The following is a 16,468-nucleotide window of genomic DNA, read 5'->3' as shown; positions in this document are numbered from 1 at the left end:
CTTGTCCCTGTGTGTGTCCCTCTCCACGTGTGTCCCTGTCCCTCTCCATGCATGCCCTTCTCGCTTGTTCCTCTCCATGTGTGTTCTTGTCCATGTATATGTCCAAATCTCCGCATGTCCCTGTCCCTGCCTGTCCCTCTCCCTCTCCCTGTGTGTCCCTGTATATGTCCCTGTGTGTCCCTGTCCCCGCGTGTCCCTGCACACCGCGGTTCCCGTTCCCGCCCGCAGTTCCAGCCGGGCAGGGCGGGCCGGGCCGCGCTGTCCCCGCCGGGCTGGGGGCGGCCGCAGGGGCGGCCCCGCCGCTTCCCCGCCGCTTTCGCTTTCGTTTCCCCGCCGGGCCCGCTCGCTCCGGGCCCGTCCCGGTGCGATCCCAGTCCCGGTGCGATCCGCGTCCCAGTGAGATCCCAGTCCCGGTGGGATCCCGTCCCGGTGGGATCCCGTCCCGTTGGAGCGGCCATGGCAAGTGCGGGGGCCGGGGGGAGCGGGGGCCGCGCACCGCGAGGGGCAGGGCCGGGAGGAGCTGAGGGGAAAGCGCTGGAAAAGGAGCTGGGGACGGACTGGGGACAAGGGATGGAGGGACAGGAGCCAGGGAATGGCTCCCACTGCCAGAGGGCAGCGATGGATGGGACACTGGGAATTGGGAATTCCTGGCTGGGCTGGGATTCCCAGAGCAGCTGGGGCTGCCCCTGGATCCCTGGCAGTGCCCAAGGCCAGGCTGGAGCAGCCTGGGATAGTGGAAGGTGTCCCTGCCATGGCAGGGCTGGACTGGGATAAACTTTAAGGTCCCTCTCAACCCAAACCAGTCTGGGATTTGCCAGGAAGCTCCAGGAGGGCCCGTTGTCAGCAGAGCTGCTGCCCCATCCCTCCCATTCCCGGCCCATTCTCGGCCCATTCCCGGCCCCTCCCGCAGCGCCCATCCCTGCCTGGGAGCAGCTGCTCGGCACAGACGCGTCTCCGGAGTGATTCAGCACCAACCGCGTGTTCTTGGGTTGGTTTTTTTTCCCCTAACCCCACTAGCAGGCCCGAGTGTTGCTCCCAAACACCAGCTGGGAAGGTGTGAGGGCTGTCTGGCAGCCGAGCCGAGCTCCGGCTGTGCCAGGCGTGAGAAAATCCCCGTCTGCATTCCCTCCGTGCCGCCTCTCGCACGGGCCTCACCGCCTGCTTAATTGGCTGCTGTCATTAATTAAAAGCTCCCGGCGCTCGGAATTCGATGGAGCCTCTCGCTGGGTTTGCCCTCAGAGCCCCAGGATTGTGGGCAGGCATCGCTCCCTCAGCAGCACCTGCTGGAGCTCTGGTCGTGTTTTAGGCAGCCCAGGCCCAGGAAAAACCTTAAGAGAAGTTTAAGTCTTAAGAGGAGTTTAAAGAATTCAGATGGAGTGACTGACCTCAAGTGCAGTTACTGACAGCTCGTTCCCACAAACCAAATTTATCTCCTTTCTTCCGAAAAGTCGGTGAAGTGTTAAATGCAGTCAGTGCTCCACAATGTGCAGTGATATGGAATATCAGAATCAGAGGAAACCACGTTACCAGTGGGACCTTCCTGCTGAGAAACTGAAATTTAGGGCTCATTTTTCCTGCTTTAAGAAGATGCTCAGAGGGTTTAAAAGGCCAAGATCCCAAATTTTACAAGGAATCTGCCCCTTCCACTCTGCAGGGAATCCCTGCTGAGCATCACATGCAGTTACAATTTTTCTTCCTCTTCTGATGTTAAATATTGGAATCAGAGGAAACCCTGTTACCAGTGGGACCTTCCTGCTGAGAAACTTAAATGTAATGCTCATTTTTCCTGCTTTGAGAAGATACTGAGAGAGTTTAAATGGCGTTTAAACCCATTTTTTAATGCAGGTGCCTGAGGCACTTAAGAAACTGAAAAAACAAAACAAAACAAAAGAAGAAAACACTGTAATTCATACCATTCACACCTGAAGGCTGAATTTTACCTGTTTTGAAAATATTGTTGTTTCTCGCTGCACGGAAACAACACTATTTATTTATATAATATATCTATTATATATATAATTAATATATTAAAATTATATAATAAATTATTATATACTATATATAAATGATATTAGTATTATGATATAGATTAATTATAATTATACATAATATATTAATTATATATAATTATATTATATATTATATATAAAGCAAGAAATTAATATATGATATGATATGATATGATATGATATGATATGATATGATATGATATGATATAATATGATATGATATGATATATGATATGATATATTATATTATATTATATTATATTATATTATATTATATTATATTATATTATATTATATTATATTATATTATATTATATTATATTATATTATATTATATTATATTACATGGTATGATATTATTGATAATACTTATATAATATATTATATATTAATATATTATCATATCTAATATATCTAGTTTTTTCAGAGATTATGCATTCTTCATGGATACTTTCAAGTATTGCTGCTTGAAAATACGTGTTTCCAAACTTGAAATATGGGTGTGAACAGTGTGTACCAATTCAAAATAAAACGAAAAAAATGAAAAATTTGCAGAAGGAGCAGGAGCTTCTCCAGGGTTGGGAATCTGGGGGTCTCTCCTGACTTTGCCGTCTCTGCCCAGGCTGGCAGAGGCACGAGGACAGTTGTCATCGCTGGTGTCCCCGCTGGCCTCCTGCAGGATGAGCTCCTGGCTGACATCCTCACCATCCACTTCCAAATGTCCAGGAACAACGGCGGGGACGTGGAGCAGGTCACGTATCCCACACGCAAAACTGGAGTTGCCTACGTGACCTTCGAGGATGCAGGAGGTATTTAAATGGGTGTATTTAATATTAAAGTACAGCCATGCCCTGGAGAATGGGCCCCAGAATGGTTTGAAACAGGGGGGCTGTTAGAATTTGAAATGAAAAAAGTCTTGGAGCTGTAATCTGGGTTTGTTTGCAGTTGTGGAGCGTGTTCTGAAGAAGGATCAGCATCTCCTGCAGGACAAGAGGCTGCCCAGGCCCTTCCCCCTGACAGTGACCCGCTACTGCCACGATGTGAGCTCCTCCCTGATGTCATTGTCACTGCTTTCACTGGAGGGATGGGACCCAGACAGGCTAAAAACAATTTATGGCTCAGATAAACATCAGTCTCAGAGGCTGTGAGATTTATGGCCATGCAGTCGGCCATAACAAATGGTCACAAGTTCTTTGTTACGAGGCAATATATAACTTTATAACCCAATGGACTGGTGCCACAAAGTTTATTTTGCTTTTCTAACCTATCACCTTTACTTACTTCTGCTGCAATGAATATACTTTTATCCAGTGGGTTATTATCACACAGATGCTTCTATTATAACTTCTCAACTCTTGGCCTACCATACAATTCCACCCCTGCACTATAAACTCTTCACCATCCATATCAATAGTCAACTATCCATATCAACTATCAATAGTTTCTTACTTACTTAAATTACTTAAGAAGATTCTTACTTACAGTTACAGAAACATAAGTTTATGATGTTTCTGCTTAATGTCTGTGTGCTTTATTTTGACATTCTTCCAAGGCTGCAGATGAAACCCTCCTGTGTCTCTGGAAGTTTCTGTCTTTCCATTTCCCACACCTTATTCATCCAATTGTGCTTAATGCCTCATTAGCCCCTCCTTAACATCTCCCATTGACAATTCCAGGCCTTCCTCTGGGTCACCTCCACCCTCAACATGGCTGTTTTCAGAGATCACTTGGTTTTAGAAGATTTGGTGGAGGAGATGAAGCAGCAGAGCCCGGCTTTGAGTTTTGGGCCTTTGCAGCGTGACGGGCAAATTGCCGTGCAAGGGTCCTTCCCAGCACTCCGAGTGCTGAGAGATTTCCTCCTGCTGAAGGCAAAACCCCTCTCAGAGGAGGACAAAAGAGAGAGAAAATCCCACCAGAGACCGAGGAGGAAGCTGCAGGAGCGCAGAGGCGCTGCGGAGATGAGGAATTCCACCCGGGATGAGCAGAGGGAAAACCGAGTGCTGGTTCTGGACACGGATATCTATCACTACATGAAGAGCTTTTATCCCAAGGCTTTGCAGGGAAATGATGTTGTCATTTCTGGTGTCACTGATGGTGACATCACCACGGTGTGCATTGAGAGTGCTGGCAGCAAGGCTGGTGCTACACAGGGATTAAAGGCCAAGAAAACGATAGAAGATTACTCGGTGGAGCTGCAGAAGATTTTATGGAAGGAGAGGATCTGGTTGAAGGAGCCCAGCAGAGCTGGGAAGCAGAGACACAGACAGCTCTGTGACAGGCTGAAAGCACGCTACCCCACAGTGCTGGTCATCCATTATGACACCCACCTGGACGTTGTGGGCACCTCTGCAGACGTGTTGGGCTTCACAGAGGAGGTGAAGAGGCACTCCAGGTAGGAGTGAGGGCTCCTGGGGTTTGGGTTTCTCACCCAGACTCTGCCCGTGGCCCTGTGGCACTGCAGCTCTCCCTCTGTGGCACTGGGGTGTCACTTTGTCCCACTCACAGGCTGGCAACTCTGCATGGGAAGGTGACCAAGCCTGGCTCCCCCAAGCACTAAATTAAGATCAGAACAAAAAAATCAATGATTTTTGCATCATTCATGAACTTGGGGACCTGTTCTGCCCAGAAACAACAACATTTCCTTTTGGTACCTCAGTGCATTCTCACCCCAGCTTGCTGTCAAGGAGTACATGCTGAAAAAAGAGATTTTTTTTTTAAGCTGGGTGTGCCAACCATGTAGGAAACACTGCAGGGAGGTTGTGTGTGAGGTTCTGTGAGGAGGTGACCACAGCAGCCAGGAATGGGGACCTTTTCTGGCCCTTCAGCTGCAGAGGGACCCCTGGCAGAGCAAAATGCACATGGGATGGACAGGCTTGAGAAAGCCTTGCTAATTCTTCCCTGCAGGAAACAGGCAAGTTTGTTTTCATAGGAGCAATAATGGGGTTTTTTCCAGCTGTAAAGGGTTCTGCAGCATCTCTTGACAGCTCGTTATTTGGACATGAAAGTGCTGCAGAGATTTGATGGGAAAATGGGGGGGGCATTCAGACTTTGGAATCAGATTCTGTTTATGCAAATCTGTTTCTGTATCCATTACAAGGGCACAAATGGGGTTTTTTTAAACCAATTTAGAAAATAGCTTATATTTTGTGATATCTGTGTGTTTAGAATAATTTCTCAAAACATCCAGAGAAGTTTTTCTCTCTGATGTTCAGGGAAGTTTTAGGGGTTTATGCCATTAAAGAAAAGTGTTATCCAAAACATTGTGTCTGTGTTATTTTAACCAAATCCCAGATTTTTGGTTGGAAGCTCAAACCTGAAGCCCAAGAAATGCTCGGGTCATTTTCTTGTCATGACTGATTCTCCAGTGCAGTGGAGACAGTGGAGAGGTGTTAAAGCACCTTTGTGTATTAAAAATGTATTAAAATGAATTAAAAGTTTATTAAAAATGAGTGTCAAAGCAGCAAGCTGATGAGCTTAAGTGCTTTGCTGAATTGGGAGAGAGGAGCAATATTTAAAGATTATTATTATTATTATTATTATTATTATTATAATAAATAATAATAATAATAATAATAATAATAATAATAATAATAATAATAATAATTTAATTTAATTTCCGCCTTTCCAAGTTCCTCTGTGCTCTGCAGGTTCTCCAGGGGGCTCAGGGATGGGAAACTCTGGAAAACTCCCCCTGGAGCTGTTTGGGGTCATCCCCACAGAGCTCAAGCAGAGATGGGAAGTTTTTCAACCTTGTCAAAGAGAAAATCCTCTATGAAGGATAATCCTTTAATGAAATTAGTGTTGTTTTCCAGTGTCCACATTGAGCTTCTCATCTTTTTTTTCTGAACAGCCTCATTATTTTTTTTTTTTTCCTGATTCAGAGCTCTGGTATTTCCTATTTTTTGCTCAACAGGCAAACCAGTGGCTCTGGTGTCTGTGAGCCCTGGCTGAGGGTGGTTTTTGGGTCACTTCTGGCACCAGCACAGCTGGCAGCAGCACTCCAGGTGTCCTTCAGCTCTGCTTTGCTGCCAAACAACTCCTCCTTACCCAAGGACCTGCAGTCACCACCTCAGAGCCTTGAAACAACAGCAGAGTAAAATGTTCTTTTTGAATCCTGCCTCAGCTGGAGCAGCTCCTCTTCCCATTGCCTTTGCCCCCACGTCCTTGGCACCCCTTCAGCATTATCCCATTGTTCCCAGGGCTCTCCATCTGCTGCTCTCATTCCCAGGATGTGCTTCTGGAGACAAAAAGAGCTTTTTTTGCCTCGCCTGTTTTGTTTGTGGAGTGCTTTGGAGGGAGGCATGTGGGGAAAGAGGAGCAGGGGAGCTCTTGTTGTGCTCCAGGGCTGCTTTTCCAGCTTGGATTGGGATGGGAATGCCCCACCTTGGGCCCTGGGGTGGATCCAGGGCTGCTGGTTTCTGAAACGCAGCCAGAACAGCATCACCAGTGAAACACACATTCCATCCCTCACCATTCCACTGAAAACAATGGATATTCAGCTAAAACCCCTCCAATTTGGTCACTGCCACGAATATCCCAACAAATCCAACCCAACAAACCCCTGTCAGGGCTGCTCAGGGATTTGCCAGCTCTCCTTCTCACAGTTATTTTTATGGCAAGCAAGGCTCTGCTGTCTCTATGAAATTCCACTTGAAGAATATTTGTGTGTGTTGGATAATATCCTGGGAAACAGCTGTTATTCCTGGAGCTCTTGGTCCACTCAGGACTCTCAGGTTTGCACATTAATTTGAATAAAAAACCTGCTCAGGAGACCTCAACAAAATGTTTGTGCCCTCACTCGCTGCCCTTCCCCAGAAGGGGAGAAATAAGAGTTGTAAAAATACAAAGCCTCATTGTGATTTGAGGCACAACTCCCACAGGAAAGTAAATTTTAAAAATACTTCAAAAACAGCAGAATGTGAGCTCAGTTCCTGGCAGCACCTGGCTACAGTCAGTGGGGAAAACACCTTAAAAACACCCTAAAAACACCTTAAAAATGCCTTAAAGCCACGAGGATTTGAGGGAGATCCCTCAGCAGGAAAATCTTGGCCAATTTGGAGGCCAAAGCAATCTCCTGGCTGTGCAGAGGGGCTGGGGGAGGTGATGCAGCAGGAACGATCGACTGGAATCCTTCAGCATCCCTGACACAAAGGGCTGCTCCTGCAGGGAGCGAGGACAAAGCCTCCCCTATTCCCCACGGTACCTGTGCATCTCATTATGCAGCAGGAAGGATGGAAGCCGTTCCTGCAGGAAAGGAGGGATTTCCATGAGGAAAATAAAGCCCTTTCTGCAGGTTTCTTGTCCCCAAAGCTGCCCCTGCCACCTTTGAGCTGCACTCAAACTTTGTGTGTTTGCTCCAGCTGCAAAAGGTCTGTCACGTCTCCTGAAAAATTGTAATCCCCGAGGAACAGTCTGAAGGAATATTCTGCTTTTGAGAACCGCGTGCTTTACTTCAAAATAACCCCCAGAACGACGTGTAAGAAAAATAAACAGAGTTAACAACAATTATCTCATTACCTGAGGCAACTTTCACACCCACACCTTCCTCAGGCCACGCTGGGGACTGGGAAGCATCCAGCCCAGATGGAAATGGGCATATTCACCAGTGAGTCCCTGCAGCCATCCAGGGCTGGATCCCAGCTGGGGAGAGGAGATGGATTTAGCAGGGATCTCCCTTGGCTCCAGGAGCAAACCCTCGTTCCTGTTCTGGTGCACATCTTGTGGAGAGAAAAGCAGCTGTGGCCCTGCCCAGGGGACTGGAAATGCTTGGAAAAGCTGGGAAAAGCTTGGGAAAGCTTTCTGATTACTCAACCCTTCCGAGGTGGCTGCTCCCTCACATCCAGGGTGGTCGGTGTCCCAGGATCCATGGCTTCCATCCAGTTTAATTCCAAATAACTCCTTTGGGCTCCTTCCCTTCACTTGCTGCAGTTAGCAGTGAAAAGTCCTTTTCCACCCCTCTCTGTTAAATTAGAGAAATCCCATGGGTGCACTTTACCACCTTCACCTAAATGAGAGGATGGGAGTCTTCCCTGATTTCTGTAGCAGCTGCCTGAAGATAACCAGGCACCCCGGCCAAGGGGATGAAAAATAAGCATTAATTTTAATTATGATTTAAAGCAAACCAGAAAAATCGAGTAAGACTGCACAATTCAAGGCTGACAGCACCTGGTCTGCTTGTACTTAATTTTTTTCCTTAGTTGTAGGAGTTGTAGAACATCTGCTGGAAAACAAATCCCTTTTTCTACTTCCCTAACACAGCTTTCCTTTGTCCCCTGACACCCATTAATGACCTTTGAAGAAATCTCCAGAAAGGAACTCAGTTAAGGAAAAACACCACCTCTGCAGGCAGCAGCACCAGCGCTGGGTGTTGCATTAAATGCAGTTTCCAGGTGGATTTTCCCTGTCCTTTCTGCTCCTGCCTTTGTCATGGCAGCAGTGGGGACCAGCACCTGGGGGAAATGAATTTGTAGAGAATTCTCTCATGGCGTGGCAAAAGCTGCTAGGCCAACAAACACTTATAATGTGTTGTAATTAGGAAATATTTGGCTTCTGATTGTGATGGTGTGAATTCTAACATCTGTATTGTCTCACCCTTCTCGTGAGACTGAAAATGGAATAAAAGTTTTTAAAGCACCTCTCAGTTACCCAAACTCTGGGTCAGGAAAGGGCTTAATCCAACAAGCACCTGCCACCCACGATACCAAAGGGGAGGGAAAAAAACCAGGATAAAATACTGTAAAAACAGCGTTGTGTTTGCACAGCTGGAATAGTTTCATACTGCTGAAATCCGTGGGTAAAGAATGCCGGGGTGGGATGTACAAATGGCATCCCGATGGGATGGTGCGGGAGAGGTGGGATTTCTCCAGACTGGGATTTTCTCAGCTCTGATGGAGCAGCGTGCTGGAGCTGCTCATCCCATTCCCTGTTCCCTCTGGGCGATCCCTGCGAGCCCCGAGTTGTTCCTTTTGGGGTCACTCCGGGCTCTCAGCTGCCGCTGGATCCCTCCTCGGGCTGGACACGGCGGCAGGAGCAGGTGCCGGAGCTGGTCCCATCCTCCTGTTCCTGTCAGCTCGGCGACACAAGAGGGAGCCAGATGCTTTGGAGCCGGAATTCTTTGGAGCCAGATGCGTTGGAGCCGGAATTCCAAGGTCTGCGCCGGGCTCCTGCCCTGCTGCGGGAGGAGGAGAGCCGGGAGCGGGTCCTGCTCCAGCCTGGGGCATCCTGCGGGGAGCCCGGCTCAGCTCACCTTTCCTTGGAGATGTTGGGATCCGGTCCTGCTCCATCCCCATCTCAGCTCACCTTTCCCTGGAGATGTTGGGATCAGGTCCTGCTCCATCCCGAGCTCAGCTCACCTTTCCTTGGAGGAGATGTTGGGATCAGGTCCTGCTCCATCCTGATCTCACCTCACTTTTTCCCGGAGGAGATGTTGGGATCAGGTCCTGCTCCATCCTGGAGCTGCTGGAAGCAAAGCTCAGCCCACCTTTCCCTGGAGTAGATGCCAGGATTGGGTTGCTTTGGGACAAGGAGCCAGCTCACCTTTCCCTGGAGATGTTGGGATCAGGTCCTGTTCCATCCCCATCTCAGCTCACTTTTTCCCTGGAGATGTTGGGATCAGGTCCTGCTCCATCCCGATCTCACCTCACTTTTTCCCGGAGGAGATGTTGGGATCAGGTCCTGCTCCATCCCCATCTCAGCTCACCTTTCCCTGGCTCTGTTTGCAGCGGCTCCTTCCCACCTCTCCTGCCCAGGCTGCTCTCCCAGCCCCTCCTTCCAAGGCCCTATAAACCCGCATTTCACGCTGAGGCCGTGGGTGTCTGAGAGGAGCAGGAGCTGTGGTTAATCCCTCATTAAACACGGTGTAATTAAACCGTGCTGCAACGAACGCCGTGCCAAACAAACCCCATCATCCCATCCCTGGAGCCAGGCGAGCTGGGAGCACGGACTGAGGGGATCTTTAGGGTCCCTTCCACCCCAAACCATCCTCTCTCTGTGTGGGATGTCCCTTTATCTCCCACTGCTCTGATCCCGGCTTACCTGAGCTCCTGATTGTTCCTAATCCCCTCCTGATTCCCCAAACATGGATTTTGGAGGGGAGACACCTCCAGCTCCACTGCACCGAGGAATTCAACCCTTCCCTTTCCTTCTCCTCCAGGCTGCACTCAGTGGCACCAAAACTGTCACTTCAGACACCCTGAGACAAAAATTTAAAAATCTAAAAACTTAAAAATTTAAAAATCTAAAAATTTAAGAATTTAAAAATTTAAACATTTAAACATTTAAACATTTAAACATTTAAACATTTAAAAATCTTCACTTCCACTTTGACGTGGATTGTGACAAATTTTTTCCTGGTCCAACAACAAAAGCTGCTGCTCTCCTTAACCTTACAGATAATTGTGCCTGCACTGGGAGCTTGTGTGCATAAAATTTCATCTTCACCATCACCTGGGTGCTTTTGTTTTTCAGCAAAAAGCTCTTGTGGGGATACCAGCAGTCCTGAGCAAGTGGAAATTTTAATTCCCACACTAAACCCTCCCTGAGAGGCTTTTCCCTTTTTCATCTGTTGGATGAACATCTCCAACATGTCCATTCTCTCAGGATCCCCCAAACTTTCTGAATAACACACAGAGAGTCCAGCACCTGCTGTGCCAGCCCAAAGGAGAGCAGGAAGGATTTTCCAGGTTAATTCCTGGCATTGGCAGGCCTGGAGGGGCTGGAATGGGATTTCCAAAGGGGAAAAACAGCCTGGAAGGAATGCTGGGATGTACAGAAATTCCTGCAGGGGAGGGGGCTCATTTGGATGCAAAAAAAAGCAGAGTTTTACTCAGATATGGTTTAACCTGAGCTCCCAAAACCACACATGGAAATGCTGGTTTGTGCCTGCTGCAGGATTTCCCCCACACCTGGAGCTGCTGGAGATCAAACCAGGCTAAATCAGCTGCAGAGGAGAGGAAGCTGAAGATGGGAAGATGAGGAAAACCCACAGAATAATCTCATTTTCACCCTCCTGAAGTCACAGCAGAGTAGCTGCATTTATTGAGCTGCTGGCAGCGCTGCCCCCAAAGTGTCCCCAAAGTGTCCCCACGTCCCTCCACCCCCGTGCCCAGCCTGCTCTGCACCCCTGTGTGCAATGTCAGCAGCCTCAGAGCTATTTGAAGTCTTGCCAATCTGGGGCTTGTGAAATTTCAAGCTGTTTTTTTAAATTATTATTATTTGTTAATTTTTTTTTTTGGTGCCAAATTCTCGGTTTTTTAGTGTGAGTAACCTTGAAGAGCTCCCAGACTTGCAGTGCTGCCGTGGGAATCACAGATTGAATGCCTAATCAAATGAGGGATCCTCAAGGATTAAATTTGAATTAAAATCAGGAGAAATGTGGGTGGGGAGGGACCTTAAAGCTCATTTTTTCCAACTCCTGCCACCTCCCACTGTCCCAGGGTGCTCCAAGCCCTGTCCAACGCGGCCCTGCCTCACTTTGCAGAATTTCTTAAGTCATTTTCCTGAGATAATTGTGGTTTTGGTGAGGATAGGCAGCTCTCCTGGAGGATAATTGATCCCCCTTTGGAACAGGTGATTTTTGGTCTTTAACTCTGAATTTTGGGGATGCTGAGGGGGGCTGGCAGTGCCTCCTGTCCTGCCTGTGTCACCGGGCTGGGACAGGGTGCCCAGCTGCCCCACATTCTGTGCAGAGCATTGCCTGGCATCAGGGACTGAGAAAGTGCTTCAAAATAATAATAATAATAATAATAATAATAATAATAATAATAATAATAATAATAATAATAATAATAATAATAATAATAATAATAACAATAACAATAACAATAACAATAACAATAACAATAACAATAACAATAACAACAGCTGTTACTACTATTACTATTATTACTACTATTACTACTATTACTATTATTTCTTATTATAATAACAAATAATGATAATTATCAATACCAATTACTATATAATAAATAGAATAGTTATATCAGAAAAGTATAATAATGACTATAAAATTATCAATAATAATAATCATAAATAATATAATTATTAATATTCCTATTATTTGTCATCTATAATAATAAATATAAATATTAATGTTTATTATAGCATTTATATATAATTTATATAGTTATATTTATTTATATATGAATAGACATGATTTTTATATTTTTATTTATATTTTACAATTTAATATTATTTATATTTATATTTATTATTTATTTTATATAATATTATTATATCCACCGGAATTTTATCCTATTCCCCTGGAGTAATTTCCACTATTAACATGGAATTTGGGCTCCTGGAGAAATAGGATTTGGTTTTCCAGGGGCTTGCTGCTGGGAAATTTGGGTTCCACCTAATTTTATCCTATTTCTCTGGAGTTATTTTCCATATTAACATGGAATTTGAGCTCCTGAAAGAGCAGGATTTGGATTTCCAGGGATGCCAGGGATTTGCTGCTGGGAAATTCGGGTTCCACCTGAATTTCATCCTATTTCTCTGGAGGTATTTCCCCTATTAACATGGAATTTGGGCTCCTGGAATAACAAGACTTGGGCTTTCAGGGATTTGCTGCTGGAAAATTCGGGTTCCGCCTGAATTTCATCCTATTTCTCTGGAGGTATTTCCCGTGGTAGTCCAACATATTAACATGGAATTTGGGCTCCTGGAGTAATAGGGTTTGGTTTTCCAGGGGCTTGCTGCTCACAATTTGGGTTCCACCTGAATTTCATCCTATTTCTCTCTGGAGTTATTTCTCGTGGAAGTCCAGCACTTTATCTGGAATTTGAGGCAATGCCTCAATTATTTGGGAAAGTGAGCGTTCTGTGAAATGAGCGTAAATGTCCTGAGTTTTCAGACCTGCCAAAGTATCGGAATCTCTTTGTTATTTTATGGATTGAAGAACGGAGGCAAAGAGGGCAAATGCTGGCGCGGGGCTGCCCGTTCAATGGGAGAACAAAATCTGACAATGGCACAGTGAGGCCGGGCCAGGGGAGGGTGAGCGCTCTGTCAGGAATTTGGGAAGTGCAGCACGCCAGATCCCACACGGGGTTTGTGTCCCTAAAGTCCCCGTGCTGAGCTCTCTGCCCTCTCAAGTAGCTCAGAAATGGGGAAAGAGAGAGAGAAATTGGGATAAAAAGGAGGCTGTGTCCCCCAAAAATTGGAGAGACCCCATGGCCCATGGCCTCTCTTTATTGGAATAGAGTTCCAGGACTCCTCTGTCTCCTTTTTGGACACGAACCTCTGGTGTTTGTGGATTCATTTTCCCGACAAAAGTGAGAGGAATGGTGGATTTGTCTTTCCAAACCAGCTGTGGGGCTGCTGGCAGGTAAAACCAGCTCTGGGAGATAAAAGAAACAATGGGAAGGATTCCACTGATTGATGAAAGAGAAAAAGATATTTGCCTTTACAAATAAACTGGAGGTTGGCTGATAAATGAAATTGGATATTGAAAGATGAAAGACACAATGGGGAAAAGCCTTAAATTCCTTAAGAATTAAAAATGAAAAGGGAGGGTTGTACATTAGAGGGGAATCTCTGGTATTGAGTATCTTTGGTATCTCAAGTACCTCAATAATGGGGAAAGAGAGAGGGAAATTGGGATAAAAAGGAGGCTGTGTCCTCCAAAAATTGGAGAGACCCCCGGGGATGCCCCATGGCCTCTGCCTTTATTGGAATAAAGCCAAAGGACTCCTCTGTCTCCTTTTTGGACACAAACTTCTGGTGTTTGTGGGTTAATTTTCTAACAAAAGTGAGAGGAATAGCGGATTTGTCTTTCCAAACCAGCTGTGGGTCTGCTGGTGGGTAAAACCAGCACTGGGAGATAAAAGAAACAATGGGAAGGATTCCACTGATTGATGAAAGAGAAAAAGATATTTGCCTTTACAAATAAACTGGAGGTTGGCTGATAAATGAAATTGGATATTGAAAGATGAAAGAAACAATGGGGAAAAGCCTTAAATTCCATAAGAATTAAAAATGAAAAGGGAGGGTTGTACATTAGAGGGGAATCTTTGGGATCAGGTGTTCTGGGAAGTCTGAACCTCTCAAGTACCTCAGAAATGGGGAGAGGGAAATTGGGATAAGAAGGAGGCCGAATCCTCCAAAAATTGGAGAGACCCCAGGGAAATGCCCCATGGCCTCTCCCTTTATTGGAATAGAGTTCCAGGACTCCTCTGTCTCCTTTTTGGACACAAACCTCTGGTGTCTGTGGATTCATTTTCCTGACAAAAGGGAGAGCAGGAAGGCTCAGTGAGGAGGGAGATGCTTTTTGACCATTTAGCCCCTTTTTTTGGCGAATTCCCCCCGGGATCAGCGATCCCCCTGCGTTCCCGGGGTGATGCCTCCAGCTCTCCCAGCACATTTAGCTGCATTGCTCGGGAAGACTCGGCTGGATGTCAGGCATAAAAGCTTAATAAGTGACATACTTTACATTTTCTCGGTGCAATCGAGTCTAAAAGCTTCCACTCAGTTCAAATTACCAGAGGTAATTTCAACACAGCTGTCAAGGCTTGGTGGAGTTGGTTTTTTTATTTGGTTTTAGGTTTTGGTTTTTTTTTTTTTTTTTCCTCCTAGAAATGGGAGTTTTCCCTAATGTGCTTTTACGTTTCAGGGTAATTTCTTTGTGTGCAGGTAGTGCAGGGAGAGGTGAAGCCTCACTTTCTGCTGGGAGGGTTTTTTTGGTGTTTCTGTCACATCCCTGCTGCTGGAAATGATGCCCCGAGTTCATCATGAGGTGGATTTAACTCTGATCTCCAGGTCTGGATTGGTGGGGTTGCAGTGAGGAAAGCTGAACCCCCCCAAAAAATCCATTAAATTCTAAAAAATCTTTAATTTTTTCCTGCACAGAGAGGAGCTGAAATCCCTGGGATGGTCCTGGATGGGTGCATGGAGCACTCCCAAATCTGTATGTTGAGGGAAAATTCCCCTTTAAATTGCCTGGAATTCCCAAATTAAAATGCCTGGAATTCCCAAATTAAAATGCCTGGAGTCCCTCACACCTGCTCAGGTGGAGGGAAACCCCAAATTTCAGCTGCTTCTCCTTCAGGCACGGGGCAAAGTCCTTGGGGTGGGTTTGGGGTGACAGAAAATCGACATTTCCATTTCCATTCAGCCTGACAAAACCAGTGCTTAACCCCGAGTTTAAGCTTAAACGCTTTGCTAGACCCGGCCTTATCAGCACTGACTTTTAAATATTCCATTTTCTTTGGCACCCGGGTGGTTTTTTGGGATGCTAACGTTCCTGGAAAATCCTCCTGTTGCACTTGCAAGTCTTGCTGAACCCCAAATTCCATTTCTGATTTGATCCAAGACGCTTCATCACCCCAAAATATTTGTCTCATCCTTTCAAGGGGCAATAGGGGAATTTTATTTCTATTTTTTTTTGGGGTGGTTTTAGCTCTGGGGAAGTGTTTGGATTGCCTTGGGGCAAATTGGGGGTGCTGGAGCATTTCTGGGGACAGGGACAGCTCTGGATCCCAATTTTCCCAAATTTCCCAGGAACTCGGCAATCTCAGCAGCTCCTCACCAGTTCCCTCTGCAGGATCCCACTGAAAAAAAAAACCCAAAACATCAAATAATCCTCCTAAAAATGATGATAGAAACAACTTTTGGGGGTTTTAAAAGGATTTTTTTTCCCATTTAGATGAACCTGATCCTCCAAACCGTGCTGGGGACACATCAGCCAGCACCAGCCCAGAACTTCACCCCCTTTTTTTTTAATGACCTCGGTGCTTGATTTTGTTCATTTTGAATTTTTTAAAAATTTTGTTTATTTTGTTTTGCGCTCGAAGGCAGCCCCTGGGTGCTCCAGTTCCCCTCTGGGATTGTTCCAGATCCTAAAGGATGGGAAATTGGGCTCTGGAGTGGCATTTGCAGCACCATCCTGAACCCTGAGAGCCCATCCAGGTTTCCATCCCACTCCCCAGGGGATGGGAAGGGATTTGTAAGGAAAGGAATGGCAGGGATGTGAAAATAAGGGGTTTTCTCCCCAAATCCTGGCTTTGATGCCAGTCCTGCCCATGGCAAGTTAATTCCTGGTGTTCCAAGTTCTCCTGAAAGGTGGGAAAAGGAAAAGTGCTGCCCTCCATGGGGTAAAACCTGCACAAATCCCAAACAATCTCCAGGGGGAATTTTATTCCCTCACGAATCCCTCATGGAAGAAAACAGGAAAGACAAAGATATATTTAAAATATTGATAAAAAAAATAAGCATTGAAACGGGAAAAATAGGGAAGGGAAAACATGGGAAAGAGAATTTTCCCCCATATTTAGCTGAGTGAGGTGGAAGAGTGTGAGAAATGGAGAATTTTTAAAGTCGGATAGAAGGTTTATATAGCATGTGTTTGTATGTAAAGTTTGAGGTAAAAAAGTCGATTCAGAACTATTATAACCTTGATTTTCTATTGGAAGGAAGGAGGGAAAATGGGAATTCTGGTTGTTTTTCCTGTTTTTTTTCCCCCA

At 45.9% G+C, this 16,468-nt stretch overlaps 1 protein-coding gene across 1 annotated transcript; it reads left to right on the top strand.

The window, feature by feature from the left end:
- Positions 1 to 330: 330 nt before the first annotated feature.
- On the top strand, positions 331 to 4,919 carry RBM43 (RNA binding motif protein 43). Its single transcript, XM_030952570.1, has 4 exons — positions 331 to 459; positions 2,632 to 2,818; positions 2,955 to 3,049; positions 3,686 to 4,919. The coding sequence occupies exons 1-4, from the start codon at positions 457 to 459 to the stop codon at positions 4,403 to 4,405; spliced, it is 1,005 nt and encodes a 334-aa protein (XP_030808430.1). The 5' UTR covers positions 331 to 456; the 3' UTR covers positions 4,406 to 4,919.
- The last annotated feature ends 11,549 nt before the right edge of the window (positions 4,920 to 16,468 follow it).

Source organism: Camarhynchus parvulus, chromosome 7 (assembly GCF_901933205.1).
Source record: "Camarhynchus parvulus chromosome 7, STF_HiC, whole genome shotgun sequence".
Taxonomy (NCBI): domain Eukaryota; kingdom Metazoa; phylum Chordata; class Aves; order Passeriformes; family Thraupidae; genus Camarhynchus; species Camarhynchus parvulus.
The sequence above is the reverse complement of the archived record's forward strand: the minus strand, read 5'-3'. Positions and strand labels throughout refer to the sequence as shown.

Bases quoted from the DNA above. Each gene is read 5' to 3' on its own strand.
- RBM43 (XM_030952570.1), top strand. The intron at 2,819-2,954 runs GTATTTAAATGG...GTTTGTTTGCAG, and splicing joins GACCTTCGAGGATGCAGGAG to TTGTGGAGCGTGTTCTGAAG. The intron at 3,050-3,685 runs GTGAGCTCCTCC...TGACAATTCCAG, and splicing joins TGACCCGCTACTGCCACGAT to GCCTTCCTCTGGGTCACCTC.